Genomic DNA, 16,936 nt, shown 5'->3' with positions numbered 1-16,936 from the left:
TTTTAATTTCGGGACCTTTGGGCGCTTCTGAGTCCACCCAGCTGTAATGGCTACCTGACTATAGCTTAAGAAAAGTAAAGGTGGTTGGTTATTGCGCTGACCACATGACACCCTCGTTATCCGTGTGCCACAGAAAAAGGTGAGCTTTACATCATCTGCCCTATAGATCGCAAGGTCTGAAAGGGGGACTTTGCTTTAATAATAAGAATTGTATTTAAAAAGCGCTGCTAAGAAACAAAATCTAGGCTGAAGGCGCTGTGATAACATTACAAACAACACAAGAGCTAAAGTGACAAACTTATCTAAAAAAAAATTGAACAGGTAGGTCTTAATGTTCTTCTTGAATGTAGTGTAGCATGCTTTTAACTTGTTTAAAAAGCTATGCCCCAAAAGCACTCATTATTCACACACCGTTTCCTAAGGAACCGCTTTAAGGCGGACACCTGCACGTCTGATGTGGTAAAAAGAAAGAATATTGAGTTGTTCCCCTGTGTGCTCGGCCTTGGGTCTCGCCTTTAGTCCGAACATCTTGAGACATGAACCATTGGTAAAAGAGATGAAACAAAAAAAAAGAGCAGTTAAAGCATGATTTTTCAAATATTTGTTTTCTTTTTTTTGACTTCATCCTGTTTCCAAAAGCAAAATCTAAAATGTTTTATCTGAAAACGGAAATGACGTCATCTCCTAAATAAACAAAATTTCCCTTGAATTTTTTATTTGACAAACTTGATAGAAAAGAAACAAAAATCTCATTTTGAAAACTTTAATTTCAATGTCACCCTTTCATCGTCTTGAATACAACAGCAACACCAACAGTGGTAGTGGAGCAACAAAGGCTGTTGATTCTAGTCCAGCTTTTCTTAGCAAGAGTAGTCATTGACCAAGGAACTTATATTCCAAGTTAATAGTCTAGATCTTGATCTAGATCTCTCTATATATAATGTCTTCAAGCGGATCCAGGAAAAGAAGACACAAGTCTAAAGGTAGATCTAGATTAGTGGACTAGATTAACACATAAATGAATAAATGGTAAACAATACTAGCTCGTCTACTGATGCGCATACTACTCTGGCTATTACAATGGGTACAAGTCTGACACGAATATTATAGGTCTAAGTAGCGAAAAACAGTGGCGTAGCTAGGGTTGGTGGAGGGGGGTACAAATTCGAAAGTCCCCCGGGCTCCCACTAGAGGGGGACCCCAAAATGAATGTCCATTTTTTTTTTATTTTACATTAAATATTAGATCCAAATATTACACCACTGACATGTAATCTTGCTGTTTACGTGGAGTCACAAATACAAGACAGCATTGATCTAGATAATGTTATAGATGACCTTTGACCTTTGCTGCACAGACAATACGACGTGGGGCGATACGAATTGAGATATGTCACTTGTGCATTATCTCGCCAATAAACAACGCTATTATTCATTAAAAGAGAATTCATGATTTTTTTTTTTTTTTTTTTTACATTTGACTTATATACTGTACCAATTGGAATTTAGACTAATATATTTATTAAGTACATGATCTCATGTCATGATGTCAAACGTCAAAATCAGGGCGCCTAAAAAGGTCACGCCCCCCCCCCCCCGGAACACCCGTCATGTTCCTTTAATATACCAGGCTAATCGAACGGGACACAGCATTTTTTGTAACGGCCCCCTTGAGGGACGGCGCCTGGACGTTGACAGATCGTTGCGGGAGCTCTTTTTCATACCCGCACAGTGCAATGAGAATACTCTCGTACCCTTTTAGGCTCTCCCGTTGAAGCCTTGTTTCGCCACCCATTTGGCCTAGTCGTCCCCTCTCATGACCATTTCCACCCGGGCGCCACGATGAGGCAGGGCAGCAAGCCCGAGGGCCTGAACACCAAACTGCGTCGTCGCAACCTGTGGGCAGTTTAGACCAATAGCTCGTTGCCACGCCACAGGTCTGGCGTTGTTCGACACAGGTCCCACTTATTCAGCATAGCGATTTTCATATTAGAACGCTCGATGGAACATGTTCAGTCGTCATCAATATTATTAATGTTTGACTTTCAGACGACAGTTTGAACGGAAACCAGGACAGCGAAGGACCCAAAGAGAGCAGCCTTGTTCTAAAGATAGCAGAACAGCAGACGACACAGGCAGACCAACATGCGGAGCAGCAGTCCGATGATCAACACCAAGGTGCGGAAAGCCAGACTGAGACAGGAGAACCAAAGACGAACTTGACGACAGGTTTACTTGACCGACTATTTGTCTCCAGACAGTCCGAAGTGACTACTCAAAGTACTCAGGACGAAGAGGTAAAATAAAATGGACGATTACCGGATAAAAAAAAAGTAAAGTAGTTCCCCTTTTAGACCTTGCGATCTAAAAGGCAGATGATATAAAAGTTATCTGTTTCTGTGGCCCACGGTTAACGAAGATGTCATGTGGCAAGCACAACGACCAACCGCCTTTACTTTTCCCCAACTAATGTCAGGTAATCATTAGAGCTGGGTGGAATCGGAGGCGCCCAAATATCCCGAAATAAAAAAAATCCCAGTCCAAGTTCGAAAGCCAAGCGCTTTACCACTCTACCACCGCGCCTCACGATTCCCGGATACGTTCTTAGAAGAAAAAAACCTCAGCAAATTGATTCTGAGGAAATATTTTTTTAACAAAATTTAAAAAAATGAAAAAACTTTGAAAACAGTGTAATCATCAAGCTCAGTCGGGTCAACTAGGGAAATTGTGATGAGTCCGGGATATTAACTTTTGAAACTTTATGCAATAACTTGCAGTATTTTTTTTTAAACATACACATATACATCTGCATTTATTAGTTCCTTATAATTCTGTTCCAACCAATGAGTGCGAAAAGTGAACAAAAAAATGGGAGGATACTTTGATACATGTGTTGTTGTTTGAGAATAAATATAAATCTATTTTTAACAAAGTTAGAAAAAATAGAGATCTTATCATAAAAAAACCCTCCAACATTTTACTATAAAAAAAAGAGATCTTTTACATTAAGAAATAAGGAGGTCTTTTGCTAAAAAAAATGAATAAAGTGGTCTTTTCCTAAAAGAAATGCTACCTATATTTAATAATTTTGCTGTGATCTAGATCTCGAATCTTTTCAATCATCAAAAGTCGACCGAATTGTTTTTTCGAATATAAAGAAAAAAAAAATTAAAACAAAAGCAATGGGTTGCACAGTTATTGAATATCTGTGTTGATATTTCCATCAAGTCTCTTCCACATCAGATTCCACATCTTCATTGAAACTGTACAAATAATCAAATCAAAGATCTTTCAGTGTGTGTTCGCGTGTGTGTTTGTGCTTAGAATCTAGCTGCTCTACTTAGATCTATATATGTTTACTGTGTCTATTTCCTTCAGCGATGTTTTACAGTACTTCAAAGCGCCGTCTCTTGGAAACACCTTGACCTTGCAGAGGTGTTGCTGCAGGAAGGAGCAGACGTGGCGGAAGTGACAGAAGTAAGGATTTATTATACAATGAAGCTGATTTTACGCTTAATAAGTGTACATTACACTCTCGTAGTTGACAACATTTAATCAAGTTTAGGCATATATACATATTCTTTTTTTTTTTTTTTTTTTTGCTGTAAAATATCTTTTATATGACGTGTTACATAGCTGATAATGCAAGTTACACCTCAGACGTATAGGATATATATAAATTATATGGGGAAAAAAGCATTAACAATTACAAAATTACATTATATTTTAGCATTTAGTGTATGTATTACCAGCCCAGTTAGAACTATTCTTACATTCACGTGTTAGTCTGGACAGAATAGTTTGATGATAGCCGCGGCTGATGGCGACGTTAAGATGTTGAAACTTTTATGGAGATACAAGGGAGACAACCTGGACATCAACGCGACAGACAAGGTTAGTCTTGCCATGTAAATGATGCTCAGTTGTGCTCTGGCTCCGCTGAGCTTATCTTATTCCAAAGCAGGGACAAATGTGTACAAATGCTCTTTCTTTCATAGTGGCATTAGATAATTAGACCAGGATGCCTAAATCATCCAGGAAAACCAATGACTTAGCAGAGTTTTTCTATTAACAGGCACAACTAAATGAACCTATGTACACCTGTAGGACGTAGGTCTAATTATGTTCTCTTTTGATGACACGTCTGTAATTTATAAGATTTTCAGCTGCGATTGAGTTTTAGCGGATTCTTTTTTTTTTTAAAGCTTTTATCAGCTCACCCGGTCTGGTGTATACAGGAATGTCCACCTTCTCCCACAACCTGTCTCGGAACAAATTGAAACTGTGCGCAATTATTTTGAGGTGTTAATTATTTATTTTGTTTGGTATTGAAAAAAGGAAAATAAATGCTACTTATTGCGAGATGTAGCTATATATATGGAATTTCCCTTTTACGTTCTGTTTTGCACAATTAATCATAGTCGATGACAACGAATCGATAAAAGAACCAATTAGTTAATCAATTTGTACTAATCATTTTTTTTTGTTTTATATAAGAAGGGAGCTTATTCATGCATCATTGAGATATATGGAGGTAATTTTACGTGATTTTGCGGTTCTTTCCCTTAATGAGCTTCATTTTCAAGAATAGAAAACAACGGAACACTTTAATCAATAGATTTGTTTTAAAAAGTCACATATGTTTGAATGACAATACAGTAAGTCCTAACTTAGAGACGGATCTGTTTTAATTGACGACAAGTCAAAGCTACGGCGGACTATCAGGAATAACTCATTCCGTTTTGTTCGGATGTATGACATAGTTTCTAGGCTACGACGGATGGTCGAGCGATATTTTCGGAGCAGTGGACTGAGACAGCTCCTCTCCCGGCATCTCGGCTCAGCTCTTTCTCACAAGGTACGGACGCATAGGAACTTTGTTCCTTTTTGTATACTATTGGACGGTCAAAACGTATCCCATCTACATGCCTGACCAAAGGAAGAGTAGGCCGACATGTATGTGATTAGGGTCTACATTACAGGGATGAAATATGTCACCTTCTTGAGTTCAATATTTACGACATAACTGCAACAAAAGAAAAACAGTTTACTACACTCTACAATTAAAAAATGATTACTACCTGCCAGTGATGCACAAATACGGCCCGCGGGCCGGACGTGGTTCTATCCGGCCCACCGAAACGTCGGCACAAAGTGGAGAAAATCCCCTCTGGTCTTGTAGTTGTTTGCAGTAAAATGTTTGACATATTTCAGATTTTCCTTCAGAATTGAAGATAATATACATCCTAGTCCTAACTTCCGGCAGGACGACGGGGGATCGGGGCGGGCAGGGATTAAATTCGGACCATGGAGACGACCGAACGACAGTCAAACACGCAGACTGCACGACCAGGCAACCATTTCTTTAAGTACCGATACCATGTGTGATACGCTTGTGTAGAAAGAGAACTCTAGAATGTCTTTTGTTATTAACATTGTTCTTGTTATTATTTGCAAGGACGGCAGTACAGCTCTACATCTGTGCACACAAAACGCATGTGCGGAGGGCGTGTCCTTCTTGATCACGTGTGGCGCTGACGTCACGGCTAAAAATAAAGTAAGTCGCGACAAATCAAATTAGTTATCCAGGGCAAATTATCACATAATGTAATTTATTTTAGAGCATAACTAGATCTATATCTTACTGTCGGCATTCTACATTTGATATATATAGGCCTATGCACTGAGATTGATTTTTAAAACTATGTTTACAAGATATAATATATCAGGACGATGCCAATGAAATGTGTCATTTCATCTTAAAAAATTAAGTTTCCTTTTTTTTTTAATAAGGGGGATGCACAATGAAATTTCAATTTTTGTAATTTACAGATAAATAGAAAAGCTTTATGCATGACTTGATAGAACATATTGAGACATGAGTAACCATACACATTTTATGAGTGTAGCCTTTTGGGTTGCTATGGAAATGGCGGCCATCTTGAAAATAAACAATGTTTACAAAATTCTTAAAATATTCTAAAGTACTCAAAATTTTTTTAATTTTTTGATTGCACCTGATAGATATTTGAATCCCATAGGTAACTGGCTAATTTTGTTTTGAAAATTATTACTGGTTTAATTTTTATGAATTTTTAAAATTTTTATTTTTTTCCGACCCCATTTTTCATCTGAGGTCACATCATTATTTTTATTTTTTAATGAAATTTATTATACATATTGAAAATTTTTGCAGCCTATTACCTATGATATACTATCAATAAACTACATGTGAAAAATTATTAGTCTAACTTATACAGAACTAAAGATTTTGAGATTCTTGTGGACAACATGCACCTAAAAATACATTTTGAGAAAAACGCATTTAAAGTTTCTAAAATGATATAAAATATTTATTGTAACCATAAAAATGAAAAAAAAGGGAATATTAACATAAAACAACATAATAGATAATAAAAAAAACAAAAAAACTACTCATTAAAATGGCCTGATTGATAGGTTGGACCTTCTAGAACCTCTGCCCGGTGCTCATGCTCAATTCTTCGTTTTTTCTCCTGGACACTAATGCGATTGATTTTCTTTTTCTAACAAGCTGTAGTTTGACATTTTGCTTTTTCTCACTAAAAGAAATGTTTTTTAGTGTCCAGGGAATGCCTAATATGTCAAAAACTGATCTGATGCCAACAGGTCCATTATTGAAGGCTAAAACAGCAAGGTATGTCGCAGCCCTTACCGTTTTTAATGTTGCGAATTCTGTTTTGGGGCATCTTTGCCAAATGAGGGAATGAAAAGATTCATTGGCGTTTTGTGTTCCCATTCTAGAACATCTTTTTAACAGATCTGTGTCTGTTAGTCTTTTCATTATAGGAAATAACAGTTTACCTATTTCTGATGTGATGGTCTGGTTGTGTTTTTTATATGGCTGTTTTAGTGCCTCTGATCTCTTAAAGTGACACCAAGATGTAGCGCCATCAGGACACAACCTGTGGTTATGATCTAGGTCTGAGCTCATCATATGAAAAAATGAGCCCATAACAGCCAGCTTCATTTTTTGAATGTCGGGAGCATTTTGGCGCAGAGCTTTGGAATAGTAATTTGTAATTTTTTCAATTTTTGGCTTTGTAAGCCTATAATTTAGTTCTTTTTTGTTAGACATTTTTAAATTGTTCAAAGCATTAAACATTCTTTTTGAGATGTGGTTAATGCAGTCCTCTTTTAAGATTTCTACATCATATCCTGAGTTGGTAATGGCAGATGAATGCGATTTACTATCGCCATCACACAGAATCGTGCCATAAACAAGTTTTCTGGATGCCACAGAGCGCGAAAAGATTTTGGATGCTGCTGCGGCCTCCATTGCATTTGCTGAGCCACTGAAGTTTTTTTGACACATATGCTTAGAGGCATCAAAGTTTAGTTCTGCAGAGTTTGAATCACAAACATGGCAATAATTTGATAGGACTTCGGTGTCGATGACGAGTCCAGTATCAAAATCAATAACTGTGCCAATTCCTGAATGAGATGAGTGGCCCCTTTTATGCCAAGTCCCATCGAAAGAAACTGTAATAACAGGACAGCCTGTTGAACTTATTCTTTCATCTGTAGTTAGAGGTTGTGAAATGTTTCTTCCATGCACAACAGCAGATGCCCTAATCATACATTCTTCACCAGCTTCAATTATAGCAGTATTGACTATGTTAGCTAGATTGTTATAAGTATTTCTGTGCATGCAGGGCATACTCATAAGTCCACAAAACCTATCAAATTTAGAATGCGAGATTCCAGATTCTTTTAATGCAGCGACAGCGCGGACATTAATATCCAGATGAACATCATTACTTTTTTTTGAGGTCCAGTCGGACCACAAATATGTTTCACAATTTAGGCATTTGATTTTAATCAAATGAGCCATGCCTTTTGATTGTGTGATGCACATAGTTAATTTGTTGTCAAAGCAATGTGGACAGCACAACAAGGAGACCATTGTGGTCAATTGCATTGAATTCATCATGACGTATATGAAATCTTCAGGCAGCCTCTTATTGGTGTTATCAGCGTTAGTAACTGCAGTTAGGGATATTTTTCGCTCAGCTGCACTTGCAGGCTGTGTTGTTGCTGCTTCAGATCCAGCTGTATCCAAAACAGAGCTGCAAACAAATAAAAAATAAATTAGAGGGTCTTTAAAAAAAAATTCAATAGTATGAAAGTACACGTCACATCTATCACAACATGAAGATTATTTTAAATTTTATAATGCATTTTAGAAATCATATATTGTATTAATCATAAAAAGTAAAGAATGTATAGAGACATGTTACATGTAATGTAGATCTATATATGACAATATGTACTAGATCTAAAAAAAAAAAACTAAGACCAAGACTTGAGTTGAAGTCCTACAATACTGTTCAATACATCATCATACATGATAATCTCTAGAGATTATCTAGTTCTAATGTGATCTATGCTCCTAATATAGACTAGATCTATAAAAGGATAGATCTCTATGTTTGCAATCATTTTCATGATATTTATTTAATGTCTATAGAATCTAGATTCTAGATCTAGATCTAGATGTGATTCATTGGATAAACAGTTGTCGAACTCAAAGAGCCAAGGTTTCATTATTTTATGTGTCAGCACACGCTTGTCTAGTAAATAAAAAAAAGCAAACTCTAGATCTAGACTTACCTTTGTAATTGTGCATTTGTCTTTGAAGCATGTCGTCCTCTGGGCTTACAGTAACGTTTTTTCTTTCCAAACATATAACCTTTTGTTGGCATTTCTGAGTTTCAATAATGAATCGATTGTTGATGTGATGGAAGTTTACAGAAGAAGGACCGGTTCACGTCATGTGCGCATGCGTGCATACTTTGTCGTTACGGAAGCTTTTTCAGTGCGCATGCGTGTATGTACAGTAACCAAAGAAGCTTTGATGGTGCGCATGCGTAAATATGGCTTTGTGGGTGTGTATATGAGGATATAGGAAAAAAAAAGAGGTAGTGACGTATTTTGAAAGTTTATTGCAGTACTATTTATTTATAGAATGAGAAACCATGCACATAATCGGAACTAGAAAAGTAGACCTTTGTATCGATACCATCTGTTAGGGATGAGAGCGTACATTAGCTTATCAACTATAGCTTACAAAATGTTGATTTTTCACCAAAACATCAAAATTTTGCTAATATATATACATTTAAAATACAAAATTGATGTATAAAACGTATTTTTTTTAGTATTCTGATAGGGAATTCGTATTCTAGACATTTTAAACTATTAAAATCAATTAATTTTAAAATATCGATATTTTTGACCTAAATCTATGTTTTCTCACTGTGCATCCCCCATTAAAAATTTTAAAATAATTCAAATTAAGAATAATAGTATTATAGCATTCTTCATAAGTTATAATTATGTTAAAAGTTGTACAGTATGTTACATGGTAAATCTAAATGTAGAACAGTAAATGCAGGGCCGGTCCTAACAATAGCGGGGCCCTATGCGAAACTGATTGCGCGGGGCCTAGTCTGAGTGGGAATAAGGATAATAAGTGAAAATTAGGATTTTGTATTAGAAAAAAAACACGACTTTACTAAGTACAAAATTGCGATCAAATTAACTTTACTTTACGAACCTTGCAACCTATGACATATTTATATGTCAGTAACTATAAAAGTAAAGTATTGTAGCTTCCGATTAAGGTGAAAATTGCCCTGATTATTACATTTTATTACATGAAAGCTGACAATGCCTTTTTTCTTTTATCGCGCGTTAGGATTGGCGTTCTCCGCAATGAATGACGCCCACAAATGACAATTTTGTCTATTTTTCAGGAGATTTTATGAGTTTTCAGGAGATTTTTATAAATTCAGGAGATTTCCAGGAATTTTTCTTGTATATTTTGCAATTTAATAATTACACCTAGAATTAGCGCGGGGCCTATGAAAGCGCGGGGCCCACTGCGACCGCATAGGTTGCAGTGGCCTAAGTCCGGCCCTGAGTAAATGTAAGCACACGTCCAGGTAAAGAGATCTATTTCAGAATGTGACATGAAATAAATACCTGTGTTAATGGCGAGAGCGCGTGTGGCCAAGACAATAGTTTGACATTATCAACGAATGAGTTGCACATTATGCCTTCACCTTCACTTACTGTTCCCTGGAGGAAGGTCTTTGCGAGCCCTGAGGACTTTGTGATGTGTCTTTGCGAGCCCTGAGGACCTTGTGATGTGTCTTTGCGAGCCCCGAGGACCTTGTGATGTGTCTTTGCGAGCCCTGAGGACCTTGTGATGTGTCTTTGCGAGCCCTGAGGACTTTGTGATGTGTCTTTGCGAGCCATGAGGACCTTGTGATGTGTCTTTGCAAGCCCCGAGGACCTTGTAATGTGTTTTTGCGAGTCCTGAGGACCTTGTGATGTGGCCATAGAGATTACGTTTTTTGACAGTAGTTAGCAGGTCCTCGTGGGGTCCGATTGCTGTATTAATCTTGTTTCTAATCTCTTCATTTGTAATGCGGTCTTTGTAAGTGACATTATTACAAAGCTTTTATCAACTCGCTCTGTCTGGTACAAATCTTTTACACGTTATTTCTCCTAATTTACATTCTTGGATCAAATTGAAAATTTGTTCATTGTCAATGGCAGGACACAAATCGATCAAAAATTGGTTCATTAACTAGTAGTAATTAATTAATTCAAGTTTCACGCTGAAACTTGGCACAGTTACTCATTGTCCCTAAGAAAACACGAATCAATTATTTAAAAAATGGATTGATGAACTATGGGTAATTAACAAATTTTTTGTTTGATATAGAAAAAGGAAATACATCTCATAATACTGAGATAATATGGCTGCAAATGTGCAGTTCTCTCTTTAAAACATTTTGCTTCTTTTAAGAAATGTTTCGCTACAGCTGTTTCTAAAAAATAATTTGTTTTGGTCAGCTGGGACAGACCCCGTTACACTTGACGGCTATACTAGGGGATCAGGAGTTGTGTGATGTCTTCATTAAGAGTCTGACCACAGGCGAGCCAGCCGAAGACCAGCAGCCAGCGACAGTCAAAGGAATTCTTATGGAAGATTTGGTGAGAGCTAAAGGAAGGAAACAAAAAACATTTTTTAAAAATTGCACACAAATAATATTTGGAATAGTTTCTATTTGTCTTTAGTTTCTGCACCAAAAGCCATCATTTTTTTTTTTTTTACAAAGCTTTTAGCAACTTACTGTCTGTCTGTCTGTCTGGTAAAAAGTTCCTACACGTTGTTTTTACAACACATTCAATCTGAGATCAAGGTGAAACGTGGAACAGTTATTTCTTTTACCTGACAATATAAGAATCAATTAAAAAAAAACAACTAATCAGTTAATTTACTATTGGTAATTACTTATGTTGTTTGGTATCTCGAACAAGGAAAATAAATGTACTGTAACTATACAATTTTCTCTAGTCACGAGTACCTTACTAGCAGAGTGGTTAACACGTCGGCCCAAGGAGGCGCGAGCCTCGAGTTCGAGTTCAGGTTGTCCCCCCCCCCCTTTTTTTTTAATCAAATGCTTTTAAAAACAATTTACGGTAATTTTTCTAACTGGTCCAGATAAGTAATAGGATCATAGCATATTGCAAACGCTAAAGGCATGACATAGCGCTAAACAGATTTATTGTTGTTGGTCTAGATCTATTACATATGTAATGACATGACTGGTCCAAACTACTTGATACAATGACACTTCGTTTCATCTTTTTTTAAAAGTATTTTCTTATGATGTTCTTGTTCTATCCCCACACTATGTCAATCACTCAAGTCTTCACTTTGAATGCATTTATTTTGTAAGAGGGAAACAGACTTTTTTATGTTTTTAGATTGTAATCTATTTATTTCTCCCAGTGGCCATTCTCTGATCATGTTGAAACAGAAACATTTGTTAATTGTAGATGACAAGACACGAATCAATTAAACAACAATTAAGAAATTATTGGTGGTAATTAATACATTTTGCAGTTTAACTATTGAGATATGGCAGTAATTGTACAGTTCTTTCCATTTTATAAACTTTTTAAATTTATTTTTTTATCTAAAAAAAAACAAACAAGCAAGTTTCTATCTTTTCGTTCAAAATGATTTTTTAATATAAAATTAAATCACATCACAAAAGATTTCTCATTACTACAGCATGGCAACTGCACCTTGGACTGAACAAGTAAACAGAATAACATGATGTTTAGAATGAAATTAATTTTGTATACAATTTCATTCAATTTATTGTTAAGTACATTAACAGTTTCACTAACAGTTTCACTAACAGTTCCACTAATATCTGCCCACGTGTGTGTGTCTCCAGGCTGGTAGAACTCCAATCTGTGAGGCTCTCAGATTTCAGCACTTGGTGGTGGTCAAGACACTTATGAACTCGTGTGACCAGGAGGAGGCCCTGGAGTTTTATGTGGTAATGTATAGGCCCACATTTAATAACATTTCTGAACATCTGATCGGCTATCACACTCTATTTAGTGCTGGTTTTACTTATAGGCGACATACGCTATAACTTAGGGACTCCTTCCCTGGGGGAGTCCACATAATCAAAGGAATTCATTGCCTTAAGTTGATTACAAGAGACCCCATGTTACAAATAGCCTAGGACCTTATCAGGTTTAAATCCGGCCCTGACTCTACTACTGTACTACAGTACGCATTCATCAAAAAGAACTATTCCATAATGCTGATATTATTAGAGTTATTTAGAGTAGACTGACAATACATTATTATATTCGAACAATACACGAGAGAAGTATTTTTATTTGTTACGGTTTATATTAACAAAAAGAATTGTCTCATTTTACTAGAGAGATTATAGTCTTATTTTTTTAAAATGATGTATTCGATTCACAATAGTAGAGACTGGGCCTAAATCAAATTATAAGAAATTTTATTATAGCTTTCTGTGATCTGCTCATTATGCGAATTTTATTAATTTCAACACATTTGTAGAAGCGGATCCAAAAATTAAAAAGCTTGCCATCTGGTGGCGAGAAAGACGGTGACCTTGACATACAATCCATCATAGGCTCCTTGCTCCTGGTAACCAAAATGATACCAAAGAATCATTTGAAAGAACTGTCTGAGGCCGACCCAATCAACTGTCTCGTTCAAGTCGTTCGTCTGAACGTTGAATCTATCAGGGTAAGTAAATGTCTTAGATCAAGACTTCTATACTCTGATTGAAGGGAGGAACAGAAATCCGTGTCTCATATTCTATTCGACTGTCCCCCCCCCCCGTCTGGTCAGGTCTGGGAAGCAACATGCTCTTGACTTGAAAACACGTAAGGAGTTGTTTTTGTTTTGGACTTTTGGAGGAGAGGGTTAGAGCCTGTAAAGCACTGGCGGATCCGGGAGGTGGTGGGGACCCGCCAAATAATCTTAATTTCAATCACTAGTAAATATTAAATAAAAAAGGGTGGTCGGTACCAGATGTTTGGGGCTGGAGGAGGGGGGACGTGTAGAAGGGATACTCTTCGAGTGTACACAAATCTGTCATGAATATAAGTTATATAAGCTGTGTGTTACAGTCCTATGTCGAGTGGCCAACACCTCTCGCTTATATCAAATGCAATCATTAGTTTACATTGTTAAGCCGATAAATCGTTTTTATTCTAAAGCCCCATTCCCTTTTTCCGATGAAAACAGGACTTTTAAAACAGGAGAGTCAAATATGGTGACAGTAATTATGTAATTCCGCAGGTTCAGAAATTTGTATTCTCTGCTTTGTGGAAAGTTTTTTTTTTTAATGGACAGGGGAATCTCTCTAACACAGTGGTTCCCAAACTTTTTGGTCTCGTAGACCCCTTGACATGTTTTCTGGTTTTCGGTAGACCCCCTGCTTGCACATTTTTGCATATTAACATTATGTTTTTAAAACAAATTTCTACCTGTAGTGAGTTAAAGATTAAAAATAGTAATTTAAAACTACATATTAAGTTATAGAGATCTATCTTTTTTATTGATATAATTCACATTTAAACCGATTAAAATAGCAATTACTATGTATTGCTGGAATCACTAAAAACACTGGAATGTTTCATCATGTTTTTGCAGATTTATCAACCGTTGCTACGGATTGTATGTTTCATAAATGGGAATTTGTTGTACTATGAAGTAGTCTTTCTAACATTAAATATTAATTAATTAATTAATAAGCCTTAAGTATCATTGTAAAAGGTTTCACAAAGAGCAGTTTTTTGTGGATCTCTTGATCTTTCACATGTGACTCAAATATTGAATCTGCGGAACTGTTTTCATTAACAGGAGAAGGGGTGAAGGCGAGTAACTAGCGCCAAAACCAGTAAGCTTCTAGCAGGAAGGGCTACCCAGCTAGTAGAAGGAAAAGTGAATTTAAACCCCTGCTGCCTTGCTGCTATTCTCAAACATGGGAAAAGTTTCGTGGATCAACCCTGAGAAAAAATAAAGAGACGCAAACCTTTAGGCAGTTTGTAGCACATACACTGTATAAATGTCGTTTGCAAAGAATTGTATAAGAAGCTTTTCATTTTATAACTCATGCCACCGATGTGCCCTTGAATTGTATAAATGTTTAAAGAAATTCGTTTAATAATATCAGATGTAGGTTTGTGTAAAACGGCTGGTAAAATCAATGTTTGACCTTTGCTGTATATTGCTATAAGTAAAGAGATATTGTAAGATGCTCACAAACCATCATCTTCTCTATATGATGTGCAAGTGAGATTTTGTGGGTCTATTCTGAATCTTTGAGTGTTCGAAAGTTTTCCAAATCTTAATCTATTTTTGTCAGGGTGGCATTTTCTCGGATGATCCTCCAGCGTCATTGGTTTCATATTGTCATAAAAAGGCACTTAGGCCACCGCTTGTTTGAAATGGAAAGAATGAATCCAAATTGTAAATAGTCAAAGCTGCACAGTCGCGACATTTCTTCATTTTAAAACGTTTGTATCATGCAGACAGCTAATTAAATAAGTATTGAAATTGAAATCAACAATTTTGAATAGCATGATAAATATTTAAAGGATTAACGAAGGTGCAAATCATATATTAGTATATGAAATAAATTACATTAATGAAATGTGAAAATTAAGTAACAACATACTTAATTAAATCTATGATCGTAGACCCCTGTGGACATCTCATAGACCCCCAATTTATTCTTTCACTTTCGTAGACCCCTTGGAAGTCTTCATAGACCCCTGGGGGTCTATATAGACCACTTTGGGAATCACTGCTCTAATAGAAACTGAGCGGTTTTTTTGTTTTGGATGGAAGAGGAAGCACAAGAACATTCTGCTTTGGTTTTCTTGTTTCAGATGTTCTTTTGTAATTGAACATTACATCCTGGTTCAAACTTCTCGGTGGGCAGGGTTCGAATCTGGGGCCATCAAGACGACTGTCCAGACAGCCATTCTTTTGTAGTTAAATGTAAGAGAAAATGGCTGCTCTCTAGTAGACTTGCTTAGTGTAGAGATACGCTTTAATGATTAGAATTAAAATGAGTTACTACCAAAGACGGAACTATAAATTATCTTTCCTATTGTCTCTACAGCCTGTTTACATTTCACTTGCAGATTGTCTCTCTACAGCCTGTTTACATTTCACTTGCAGATTGTCTCTACAGCCTGTTTACATTTCACTTGCAGATTGTCTCTACAGCCTGTTTACATTTCACTTGCAGATTGTCTCTACAGCCTGTTTACATTTCACTTGCAGATTGTCTCTACAGCCTGTTTACATTTCACTTGCAGATTGTCTCTACAGCCTGTTTACATTTCACTTGCAGATTGTCTCTACAGCCTGTTTACATTTCACTTGCAGATTGTCTCTCTACAGCCTGTTTACATTTCACCTGAAGATTGTCTCTCTACAGCCTGTTTACATTTCACATGAAGATTGTCTCTCTACAGCCTGTTTACATTTCACTTGCAGATTGTCTCTCTACAGCCTGTTTACATTTCACTTGCAGATTGTCTCTCTACAGCCTGTTTACATTTCACTTGCAGATTGTCTCTACAGCCTGTTTACATTTCACTTGCAGATTGTCTCTACAGCCTGTTTACATTTCACTTGCAGATTGTCTCTCTACAGCCTGTTTACATTTCACTTGCAGATTGTCTCTACAGCCTGTTTACATTTCACTTGCAGATTGTCTCTACAGCCTGTTTACATTTCACTTGCAGATTGTCTCTACAGCTTGTTTACATTTCACTTGCAGATTGTCTCTACAACCTGTTTACATTTCACTTGCAGATTGTCTCTCTACAGCCTGTTTACATTTCACTTGCAGATTGTCTCTCTACAGCCTGTTTACATTTCACTTGCAGATTGTCTCTACAGCCTGTTTACATTTCACTTGCAGATTGTCTCTACAGCCTGTTTACATTTCACTTGCAGATTGTCTCTACAGCCTGTTTACATTTCACTTGCAGATTGTCTCTACAGCCTGTTTACATTTCACTTGAAGATTGTCTCTACAGCCTGTTTACATTTCACCTGAAGATTGTCTCTACAGCCTGTTTACATTTCACTTGCAGATTGTCTCTACAGCCTGTTTACATTTCACTTGCAGATTGTCTCTACAGCCTGTTTACATTTCACTTGCAGATTGTCTATCTACAGCCTGTTTACATTTCACTTGCAGATTGTCTCTACAGCCTGTTTACATTTCACTTGCAGATTGTCTCTACAGCCTGTTTACATTTCACTTGCAGATTGTCTCTACAGCCTGTTTACATTTCACTTGCAGATTGTCTCTCTACAGCCTGTTTACATTTCACTTGCAGATTGTCTCTCTACAGCCTGTTTACATTTCACTTGAAGATTGTCTCTCTACAGCCTGTTTACATTTCACTTGCAGATTGTCTCTCTACAGCCTGTTTACATTTCACTTGCAGATTGTCTCTCTACAGCCTGTTTACATTTCACTTGTAGATTGTCTCTACAGCCTGTTTACATT

General features: G+C 36.7%; 2 protein-coding genes across 6 annotated transcripts in view; one reads left to right on the top strand and one right to left on the bottom strand.

Annotated features, from left to right (window-relative positions):
* Positions 1 to 699: 699 nt before the first annotated feature.
* The window catches only part of LOC106072425 (uncharacterized), a 51,661-nt gene continuing 35,424 nt past the window's right edge, over positions 700 to 16,936 (top strand). For 2 of the 5 annotated variants that reach the window (XR_008778976.1, XM_056036006.1), the window contains exons 1-8: positions 701 to 983; positions 2,049 to 2,296; positions 3,378 to 3,476; positions 3,786 to 3,893; positions 5,458 to 5,556; positions 10,905 to 11,045; positions 12,302 to 12,406; positions 12,949 to 13,140. Coding sequence is in view for 3 of the 5 variants with exons in the window: in XM_056036006.1 (XP_055891981.1) it covers positions 941 to 983; positions 2,049 to 2,296; positions 3,378 to 3,476; positions 3,786 to 3,893; positions 5,458 to 5,556; positions 10,905 to 11,045; positions 12,302 to 12,406; positions 12,949 to 13,140 (1,035 nt within the window). In the remaining 2 variants the exon portion in view is untranslated. Of the gene's footprint in view, positions 984 to 2,048; positions 2,297 to 3,377; positions 3,477 to 3,785; positions 3,894 to 5,457; positions 5,557 to 10,904; positions 11,046 to 12,301; positions 12,407 to 12,948; positions 13,141 to 16,936 lie in introns of all 5 variants that reach the window. The other 3 variants (XM_056036005.1, XM_056036004.1, XR_008778977.1) reach the window with 2 other exon arrangements.
* Positions 6,454 to 9,305, bottom strand: LOC129927362 (uncharacterized). The gene is made up of 2 exons (XM_056036007.1): positions 8,652 to 9,305; positions 6,454 to 8,107 (listed from the first exon to the last, which is right to left on the bottom strand). The coding sequence occupies exons 1-2, from the start codon at positions 8,741 to 8,743 to the stop codon at positions 6,469 to 6,471; spliced, it is 1,731 nt and encodes a 576-aa protein (XP_055891982.1). The 5' UTR covers positions 8,744 to 9,305; the 3' UTR covers positions 6,454 to 6,468.

The sequence above is a fragment of the Biomphalaria glabrata genome, chromosome 7, assembly GCF_947242115.1.
Source record: "Biomphalaria glabrata chromosome 7, xgBioGlab47.1, whole genome shotgun sequence".
Classification (NCBI taxonomy): domain Eukaryota; kingdom Metazoa; phylum Mollusca; class Gastropoda; family Planorbidae; genus Biomphalaria; species Biomphalaria glabrata.
Note: the sequence above shows the minus strand (reverse complement) of the source record. Positions and strands in the feature narration are given on the sequence as shown.

Bases quoted from the DNA above. Each gene is read 5' to 3' on its own strand.
- LOC129927362 (XM_056036007.1), bottom strand. From the start codon at position 8,743: ATGCCAACAAAAGGTTATATGTTTGGAAAGAAAAAACGTTACTGTAAG. The intron at 8,108-8,651 runs GTAAGTCTAGAT...ATTTGTTTGCAG, and splicing joins ACAAATGCACAATTACAAAG to CTCTGTTTTGGATACAGCTG.